The following is an 11,081-nucleotide window of genomic DNA, read 5'->3' as shown; positions in this document are numbered from 1 at the left end:
GGTCTTCGTATTTATATTTTTTAATAATTTTTGTTGCTTGACCTGAAGTTGTTTTATTCCGTTTTAATGCTTTTCTATACATGTCTCTCAAATTATTCCAACGGTTTTTGCATGTTGGAACTAAAATTAAACAAAATCAGAAAATTTGTATTCGTGTTTAAAGAAGCAAGTGAAATAGAATTTTTATTTAAACTTCAAATGTCTATAAAAAAAATTGTACTAATATATTTTTAAATTTTTTAAGTTCATTAATAAATACTTTTGAGAATTTTAAATTCTGAGCTGAGCAATAAATGTATTGATTTTACAATGGTCAAAAGTTACCAGATATACCTGGTATCATATCCCAATTATATAATAATAAATAAAATATTAAGGTTTTTCAGCCAGTGATTGTTTTTTTATCGACATAAGGTATAGACAGACAGGGATATGACAAATAAAAAACTATATAATAAATAAAAAAATTCGCTCCACTCAGAATCTAAAAAACTTTTAAATTGGCATTAGTATAATATATTATTATACATACACTATCTCTATTGTTTTTAATATTATATTATATATATTTATTATTTTTTTAATAACAGATACTTAGCAACCGGAGATTCAATGAAAACTATTTCGTTCAGCTATCGTTTAGGTCTTTCTACTGTATACCAAATCATTATAGAAGTATGTTATGCAATTATTGAAATTGTTATGTCAGAAGTCATGCCTATTCCAACTGAACAAAAGTGGAAAGAAATTGCATTAGAGTTTTGGACTTGCTGGAACTTCCCCAATTGTTTAGGTGCTATCGATGGCAAACATGTTACAATCCAAGCTCCTTCTAATAGTGGATCACAATATTTCTGTTATAAAAAAACATTTTCTATAGTTTTATTAGCATTAGTTGACGCTCATTATAATTTTATAGCTGTAGATGTGGGAAGTTTTGGTAAAAATAGTGATGGAGGCATCATGACTCATTCAAAATTAGGGAAAGCTCTTGATCAAAATAAACTGAATGTACCACCAAAAGAAGCGTTGCCAGGAACTACAAATGAAGTACCGTACGTTATTTTAGGCGATGAAGCCTTCCCATTAAAAACGTATTTACTGAGACCATATCCCGGAAAACAGCTAGATTGTAACGAAAAAAGAGTATACAACTATCGTCTATGCCGAGCAAGACGAGTTGTGGAAAATGCATTTGGTCTATTATCACAAAAGTTTAGAATATATAATAGACGAATGCAAGCTAAACCAGAAAATGCTGATGTAATTATATTAACAACATGTGTACTTCACAATTTTATAAAAAAATATGACGGGAAGTTAACTTATGTTCGTGACAATAAACAAACGAGTGAGGACCGTTCAACTCCTATAAATTTGACAAATATTTCAGTACAAGGTGGAAATGCAACACGAGAAGCTTTTGGTATCAGAGAAACATACAAATAATTTTTTAATTCCCCGTGTGGTTCTATTCCATGGCAAAATAATGTTTAATACTTATCAACTTATAAAATACTTATAATATTATATACATATTTCTTTACTTAATGTTTAATGTTTATCTAAATTCTTTGTTATGTATAAAAATTGATACTTATATTATGTTAAAATAATTATATTATTAATTATTATATTATTACATTTATACATTATTAAATTTCAATTATTAAATAAAATGAAGTTAAACTAAATAATTTAAACTGTTTTTCTTTAAAACTTAAAATATATATAATATTAACTACACTCAAATATATTATCTTACCTGTTTGATGCAATTCATCTGCAATGTCTTTCCATACCTTTTCTTTCCATGTAATGTCACTGTAATTTGGACTACTTAAGTCATATAACCCGACATGAAGTTTGACGAGCTCAATTAATTTTTCGCTGTCCATTATGACAGATAGATCCTCTGATGAGTGGAATGAAAATGATGAAAATATATCAGTTGCATATCGTAAACATGAAATGCGATCGGATGCTTGTTCAGACATGGCCGATCCGGCACCATTCCGTGCCCAAACTTGTCCGAGCTCGGACAGAAAATCGGTCAGCGACAATATTTTTTTGATCGGAGAGAGCTCGGAAAGCTCGGAACGGACGTGTATAAATACATCCATTTAAGAACAAGAAGTTCATATTTACAAATAAACGGATGCCATGACGGAACGGACCCGGATCGGATTCGGATCGGACGTGTGTGAAAGGACCTTTAACGTATCACCAACGACGAAGTGTTGACAGTTTATACAATGATTGATAATAGAATAACAGATATCACAATCACTTTCGTCGTGGTGATAATAATAATAATAATAATAATAAGAAATAATAATAATAATATTCGGACAAATACGATCTAAACAATCGTGGTACAATTTGTATATGTGATACTATAAGACAGGGGTTCCCAACCTTTTTATCATCGAGTACCACCAGACACTTTTATAATCAATACACGTACCACCTCAATTTTAAAACTAAATTAGGAGTCAAATTTTTTTAGCGTATATTTTTATTATTCATTCAATTCTTTACATTTTTATTATTTGATATTTATGAAAGTAAAAAAATCATAATTTTTAGTTAAATCTAAATATTTAAATTTTAAATTACAATTTTCAAATTAATAAAAAAAATAATAAATATAAATAATAATAAAATTAAATAAATAAAATTAATGTGATATTTGTTGTTGTTTATTTTTTACAAGGTCATCAATATACCATATTATATAAAATATAATATAAATAACACAAACGTTAAAACACTTAAAACTATAAGAATGCGCTTTATCGATAAGAATAGATTATCTAAAATTCTAAATTGCTACGATTACAAACCCCATGTTATCGACATTAAATTTATTTTGATAAAATAATAATTTTATAAAATTAGCTAATATTAAATAAACTAAACTAAATAATATTGAATGCAAATAGTAATAAAAAAATTTCTTCGCGTACCACCTACGAGCCTTCCGCGTACCACTAGTGGTACGCGTACCACGGGTTGGGAACCTCTGCTATAAGATATAAAAATAATGACAGTATTTACGTGACTCCGTTCCTATGCCGATGTTGTTGTTGGCAGGTGACCAATTGACGGCGACAGTCAGGTCACTAGTCAGCTGTTTCTTCTTGAGCACGACGGTATAATAACATGCAACCAAAATAATGATAATAAGCTGATAGTAGACAACACTTGCAAGTTGCAATTCACACACGTCGACCGATCGGTACGCAACGGAAGTCGCGTTGTAACGTTATATTAATTTAGCGACGATCGGAACGACAAAGCCTCAATTCTAAACGAAGACCGCAAGACACTGTATATATATATATATATATATATTTAAGTTTAGCGGAGTGCGGATGTCGCAACAACGATATATATATATATATATACGGATCAGTACCAAACAAAGATCGCCAGACAATGTATATATATGTATTTAAGTTTAACGAAGTGCGGAGATCGCGAGAGGTGTAACCGTTTTGATTTACAAACACAAACTCAACATACAAGAAAACCGACCTAGGTGAAGGTAAAAATCTAAAAATCTAAAGCGGGCGCACACTTGGACACTTTGACGAAGTTCACAAGACGGTCTGAGGCGGCAACGTGCCGACGACTTGTTACCACGAAGGCGTCGCACGGAGGAGTTACTATTCTTCATGCCGGTGTCTCCGACAACACTAAAAAAAATACGCTATCCGAAATTAGTGGCTAATGACCCTATATCACCTGAGATAGGGCAATATCTGTACGTAATCTTTACGGCTGTTATAATTCCGTAAAGATATGTGATTGTGAGGGCCGTTGACCTACTAATCCGTTTTTAAGCGCGATTCACACTAGTACGACACGACACGACACGACACGTCACATCACGTCACGGCACGACACGACACGGGAACGACACTATGAATTCACACCAAACCTGCAACCTCAGACACGTTACGACGCATACGACCAAATTTGACTCTGTAAATAAAACTTATAAAATATTCATTCCACTTTCGTTTTTGTTACCGAGAGGTTGTGTTTTTCATAATGTTCAAACATTTTTCCAATTCTGATTTGGCAATGGTGGCTATATTGTTAGATGAAGAGGAAGCTCAAGAAATAGAAATGGCTAAAAAAAAGCAAAAAAAAAGATCAATATGGGTCCACGAAATATTAAAAAAACGAAAAATTGAAGGAGAATATGCAACATTATGTAAACAGCTGGAAGACCACGAAGATAAATTTTTTAAATATTTTCGCATGACGAAATTTCAGTTTAATGTTTTATTTTTGAAAATCAAGGACAAGATCACTAAACAAATACACCATTTAGGGAATCAATTCCACCTAAGGAAAAACTGGCAGTGTGCTTAAGGTTTGTACACTTTAATATATTTTTAAATTAATTTGTGTTTTATACTTAAATAGTTACTATTAGTAGGTACTAACTTACTATATTACCATATAATTGTTAATAAAATAAGATAAAAAGTCGGAATTATCTGTACTAAAAAATAAAAATTTACAAAATAAATGTGTGAATTTTTACAAAATGTGTTGAGTAAAAATCAAAAATATTTTTGCAAAGGTAATGCAATTAGATTAAATGTTTTCGTTTAAAAGTATTTAAAAATAGTATTTGATTTTAAATACAGATACTTCCAAAAAAAGTATTCAAATACTGCGCCCAAGCACTTTTTTCAAATGTACCTATTTAGAATACGTATTTGAGTACTTAAAAAGTATTTGAATACTTTTACTCAAGTACTTTACAAGACTAGTCGTAGTACATGGTTTAGGATTCTTAATACAACTTAACATAACTTTTTTAGGTTTTTAGCAACCGGTGATTCTTACCAAACAATTTCCTTCAGTTTCCGATTAGGTCATTCTACTGTTCAATCTATTGTGTTAGAAGTTTGTGAAGCTATTATTTCAAATATGAAAGAAGAGACTATGCCCACCCCTAAAAAAGAAGATTGGGAACGAATATCCAATGAATTTTGGGAAATATGGAATTTCCCGAATTGCATTGGCGCACTGGATGGCAAGCACGTGGTAATTGAAGCACCCCCTAACAGCGGATCATTGTACTTCAACTATAAAAAAACATTTTCCATTGTATTACTTGCACTAGTAGATGCCCAGTATAAGTTCATTGCTGTGGATATTGGAGCCTATGGGAAAAACAGCGATGGTGGTATTTTGTCACATTCGAATATGGAAAAAGCTCTCAAAAAAAACAAAATGAATATACCAAGTGATCGTGAACTTCCTGGGACAAATGAGAAACTTCCGTATGTTATTATAGGTGATGAGGCATTCCCACTGAAAAATTATTTATTAAGACCTTACCCAAGTCCCCAAATATACGAAGATGAGCAAAAAAAAGTATTCAACGAACGGCTTTCAAGGGCGAGAAAAGTGGTTGAAGATGCTTTTGGACAAATTACTGCCAAGTTCCGCATTTACTGTAGACGTCTTAAAGCGTTACCTCAAAACGCAGACAAAATTGTTATGACTACTTGCATTCTTCATAACTTTATAAAAAAAGATGGACCAGAAACTCAAAATCATGAACTGCCATTAAATTCGACAAGTTTACCTAATCACATAAGGTCATTCCCTCGACAAGGAGGCAGTGCACAAAAACGCGCATTCGAATACCGAGATAAATATAAAACATTTTTTTGCTCTCCAGCTGGACAATTACATTGGAAATAATTTTTTTATAAATTTATACTGTAATGTTATTGTTTTGTTTCATAAATTACGTACCTAATTATATTATTAACATTAGTTGGTTTAACAATTTATTCTTTGTAATATTATGAGTGAAAAAATTAATATTATATGATTATTCATCAATACCTAAATAGTTGTGTTATTATTATATTAAATTATGTTTAAAACGTATAGTACCTATGATAAAATTAATTATAATGATCAAAGTCTGGTATAAATATTTGAAATACAAAATTGAACAATACAAAATACATTTAAACTTTAAAAAGCATAATTTTTAATGAAATAACATAACATTAATAAACAAATATTTAATTATTGCAGTCCTTGCATATTATGTTAATAGAAACTAAAAAACATTGTACATAAAATACAAATAATAGAAAAAAAACCAAAATATCTAGCTAAATGCATGTAAAATAAAAATAATAACTTTTATAAACCTTTTTATAGTTAAATTTAAAATGTCAAAGAAAATATTAATACTTAAAATAAGACACATGTTAATAAAAAACAATGTAGATAATTGAATTAAAATCTTCTGACTGGCACAATATTATGAGAGAGGAATATTATTGTTTACCTTGTGTATGTACTATATTAAAATAACTGTTGTCAGATGATGTTTCAGACTCGTAATTATATTGTTGACCGTGTGAAAGATGTGGTGTAGATGATGCAAAATGGTATTGACTGGTACTTGGGATCGGGTACTGATAAGTGTCTTGTTGGTCATGTATTGGTGTATGAGATACAGACTGTGGATTTGGTGTCGTTTGTGGTCGATTACATGATTGTTGGTTTATGTGCTGTAATTCTAGTTCTGAGACAATTGAAAAAATTTTGGATCTCGCTACATGTTGGTGGTATGATGAAAATTGTTTGACCATGGAACACATACTTGAAAAAAATTTATCATTTACATCTAAATTTTTTTCATCTTCTTTAGATTTCGTTTCATTTTCTTTTTGTTGTATAATATATTGCATTAATGTTTTAGATGCGGATTCAGGATAGTTATCTGATAATTTAATTTTTTTTTTGGATACGGAGCTGTTTTTTGATACTGGCTTACGAAACGGTTGTGGTGTTGAAGTTAATGAATTTGGACTCTGTATTGATTGTACTTCATGAGTATCTTCGGACGAAGAATTCAAATTGTCCGATTCTTCACATTGATCTTCGTTATCATCAGAATCGTCATCATCGGTTACCATGGATTCAATGTTACTTATTGAGTCTCTTTCCTTCATATGTGGTCTTAAAAAACTCATCTCGTCTTCATATTTCCATTTTTTAATATTTTTGGATTTTTGTCCAGACTTGGTAACTGATTTTTTAGCAGCCCGTCTAAATGCGTCCCTTAGGTTTGTCCATGATTTTTTACAGTTTTCAACTGAAATAAAAAAAAATATATAAGCACAGTTGTTTTTTTTAATTAAATTTTAAATTCAAATTTGGACGAATTTATATATTAAAATCAATAAAATATATAATTAGATACCTACTAAAATATTAAAATTAATTACTTCAATCACAATAATATCAGAAAATATTTTCTGGTACAATTGAAATATAGCCTACACTTTTTTTTTTTAATAATAACAACATAATATTAAATTTTGAACTCCTTGATGCACTTATTAGATTCACTTTCCAATCACAAGCACCTTATTTCGACTACTTATATCATGTACACAGACACAAACAATAAAAAATACACATTACATTCATCGATCTGCTCAGAATGTAAAATTTATACTATTGCTAATAAGTAATAAGTAATATTATTAAAAATAATTGATTTACCTGGTTCTTTTAATGTGCTTGCAATTTCTCTCCATAAATTTTCTTTTAGCTGGTGGTCACTATAATTTTTTTCACTCATATCATACAAACATTTTCTTTCTCTAACCAACTCAATAAGCATCTCTAAATTCATTTTTTTTTTTTAAATTGTAATAAAAAAAATTGAAAGGATGTTGTGGGTCCTGTGGCATCCGAAAACAAATTGACATCAATTGACGGATATTGTCGGACAGATATTGTTTTTGAATTCACATTGTACCGACAGACGTTGACAGGCAGCGACACGACACGACAAAACATTCTTGGCGAGGATGTCTTGTCGTGCCGTGTCGTGTCGTGTGGTGTCGTTACGGAGCTTGACGGATCGGTGTGAATTACCGTATTCAATTATATGGATATAATATTTTGTCGTGTAGTGCCGTGTCGTGTCGTGTCGTACTAGTGTGAATCGCGCTTTACTGTCAGGCAATCGATTTCAGAATAGCATATAATAGGGCCATCGACCCCAGAGGAGAGGAGTCGCGATTAGGGCGGCAATAAAATCTATTTAGAGTTATCGCACTCGATAACTTGCGCGAACAAATACAATGATTAGTCGTTGAATTAAAATTTAACACATTTAATGTAATGACTTATCTACTAAATAACGAGATACAGTATACACTCAATTCTTGTCTCTTAAACTGTACTCTTAAAAGGTACTGCAAGTTAGTCAGAACATCAGAGTCATAACCCTCTTAAAATTATAACTTATAATTTATAAAATCTAGGCCTCATAAAATCGTTTGAGAGTTAAGGAGGCTTAGGTCCCTCTCCCAATTTATTACTATTTCATAAACTACTAAAAACTCAACAATTAGATTCTAAACGGAGTAATGAATGTATTGCTTTAACTATGATGTATGTGTGTGTGTGTGTGTGTTTTATTTTTGTGTTTGTCATCACTCATCATGTTTTGGAGTATTAATAGATAATAGTGCTTTGTTTTTTAAACTTCAGTTTAGTTTCTATAAAGAAAGTTAATCTAGTTAGTACTTTGATGAGGAGGGGGGGTCAAAAGTAAATAATTTCTAGTAGCTTTCAAAAGCGTCAAGAAAAATCCTAAAAAAATAACGGAAAACGGGAATTTTTACGAATAACTATGGTTTTCGACAAAATCGATTTTTTACTTTACTGTAACTTGCAAAAGCAAATCATTGTATATACTTGAAATTTTCACCAAAATTTATCTATATTTATTATTGAATTTTTAAAATATTAAAATATTCAATTTTTCTAATTTTTTTTTTTTTTTTGAAATGCTGAAAAAAAAATTAGCATTTCAAAAAAATCTTTAAGATTTAATACAAGGTTTATTATAAGTAGTACCTACTTATCGTAGAGAAAAAAAATCAAATATCGTTAGTCGCGATTTTTATTTACAAGCATTTAAAGTTCAAATGTATACAAAATATGTCAAAATCGCGAAAATTTGCAAGAAATTTCGAAGTTGAAAATCCATAAAATGTTTGTGATATACAGTCGACTCTCGGTAATTCGAAGTAGACGGGACTGCTGAAAAACTTTGAATTACCAAGAGCTCGAATTGTTGAGTAGTTCGAAATAACGAGAGGGCAAAAAAAAATTCGAATTACAGAGAGTTAAGAAAAAAATTTTGTTTTTTATTATTGTACATACATACATACATACATACATATTAATTATTTCTTATTATTATAAAATATTATTTTTTAAAGAAATCTGTAATGGATTTCTGCTTTATTGAATTTAGTTTTATTTTTTCAATAGTATTTTCTATAGTAAATAAAGCATCAAAAACCTCAACAGTGACTTCTAACTGGAGCGAAAAATTTCGTAATTTTTCCAAGGATGAACTGGCTTTTTTTAAAGTCACAAGAGGTAGAGGACTTGTGTCATCTTCATTGTCTTCATCAATGCTTAATGTATTTTCCAAAATGTCGGCGTCAGAAAGGACTCCCCATACAGCAACATCTTCATCTACATTGACATAATCAGTGAAAGATACATTTTCTTGAGTTGGCAGGGAATTCCATTGTATCGATTCAATATTCAACTGGTCGTTTTCTGTTTCTTGAATTTCTATGGTAAATCCCGATTTATTTGAGTATTGTAGAAGGAGCCACTTTTTTCCATGCCTTATTAACAAATATCATAGCAATCAATACACTAATGTTTGGAGTTTGTTCACTTTCAATGCATTCTAAAACATTCTTTACAACTTCTTGACGGTAAAAAGTTTTACAATTCTTAATTATACCTTGGTCGAGTGGTTGCAACTTCGATGTGGTGTTGGGAGGAAAATATTGAAGTTCTATATTAGTTTAAGATGGGGGGTTATTATGAACTGTACAGTTGTCTAAAAACAGTAGAATTTTGCGTTCCTGTTTTTTCATGTCTTCATTGAGTGAAAACAACCATTCATTAAATAATTCTGTCGTCATCCATGCCTTTTTATTTGAACGATAAGTTATAGGAAATGAACGTATGCCCTTAAACACCTAGGTTTGGCAGCTTTTCCTATGAGGAGTGGAGTTAACTTTTCGGAGCCGTCCATGTTTACTGCTAATAAAATCGTTAACCTGTCTTTACTATGTTTCCCACCGTGGCATTTTTCTTCTTTAAAAGTGAAAGTTTTATCAGGTAAACATTTAAAAAATAGAGCGGTTTCATCTGTGTTGAACTCGTTTCGTGGCTCGTAATTTTTTAACAAAGTTGAAAGTTTACGATGCCACTCTGAACACACGTTATCGTCAACACTAGAACTTTCTCCGCAAATATTTTTGAAAACAATACTGTTTCTTTTCTTAAAATTCATTAACCATCCATCACTAGCTGAGAAAAACGGGATGCCCAACTCTTTGGCGAATGATTTTGCTTTTTCTTTGAGTAAGAGACCACTTACAGGCACATTTTGCCCTCTGCCTTGCCTAACCCATTGTACTAAACACTCTTCTAGTCTTGGATGCTCACCTTTACTGTTTCGTTTCCGACCACCGTTTAATGACGCAGCAATGATTTTATTTTTGTCCTTCAAAATCGTAGACAATGTACTTAAAGGAATGTCAAATGTCTTAGCCACTTCGGTTTTTTTGTCACCTCTTTCAACCGCTTCAATCAATTGTTTTTTTCCGAAATAGTCAAAGATTTGTATTTTTTAGAACTAGACGCACTCATCACAAGAACTTGACTTTACAACCGACCAAACGAAACTAAAATAAAACTACATTCGGCTGACGGCTATCGACGACTCGACGAGTTAAATTACGATTAGAGACGATTAAGAAATAAAACAATAAGGTTCTTACAATAATATTCTATAGTTATCGACAATAATAACCTAAATTTCTACACGATTGTATAGTATTTATTAATAAAAAGATTATAAGAATACAAATAAAATACATTTGGTGAATATACTTCGAATTTCCGAGCATTAAACGAATGATACTTCGAATTGTCAAGTGTTAGTGGCCAGTTTTTCCAAAATTTAATTT

At 30.8% G+C, this 11,081-nt stretch overlaps 3 protein-coding genes across 3 annotated transcripts; 2 read left to right on the top strand and 1 right to left on the bottom strand.

Annotated features, from left to right (window-relative positions):
- The first annotated feature begins 714 nt into the window (after positions 1 to 714).
- On the top strand, positions 715 to 1,449 carry LOC112594868 (protein ALP1-like). Its single transcript, XM_025339877.1, has one exon. It carries the CDS (start codon positions 715 to 717, stop codon positions 1,447 to 1,449), a length of 735 nt encoding a protein of 244 aa, XP_025195662.1.
- A 3,519-nt stretch (positions 1,450 to 4,968) lies between these two features.
- LOC112594867 (protein ALP1-like) lies at positions 4,969 to 5,736 on the top strand. Its single transcript, XM_025339876.1, has one exon. The coding sequence runs from the start codon at positions 4,969 to 4,971 to the stop codon at positions 5,734 to 5,736; it is 768 nt and encodes a 255-aa protein (XP_025195661.1).
- A 593-nt stretch (positions 5,737 to 6,329) lies between these two features.
- On the bottom strand, positions 6,330 to 7,699 carry LOC112594866 (variant-silencing SET domain-containing protein-like). The gene is made up of 2 exons (XM_025339875.1): positions 7,567 to 7,699; positions 6,330 to 7,153 (listed from the first exon to the last, which is right to left on the bottom strand). The coding sequence occupies exons 1-2, from the start codon at positions 7,697 to 7,699 to the stop codon at positions 6,330 to 6,332; spliced, it is 957 nt and encodes a 318-aa protein (XP_025195660.1).
- Between the last annotated feature and the right edge of the window lie 3,382 nt (positions 7,700 to 11,081).

This window comes from Melanaphis sacchari, unplaced genomic scaffold (genome assembly GCF_002803265.2).
Source record: "Melanaphis sacchari strain LSU unplaced genomic scaffold, SCAv2.0 Contig242_pilon_pilon, whole genome shotgun sequence".
NCBI lineage: Eukaryota > Metazoa > Arthropoda > Insecta > Hemiptera > Aphididae > Melanaphis > Melanaphis sacchari.
This window is presented reverse-complemented; position numbering and strand designations above follow the sequence as displayed.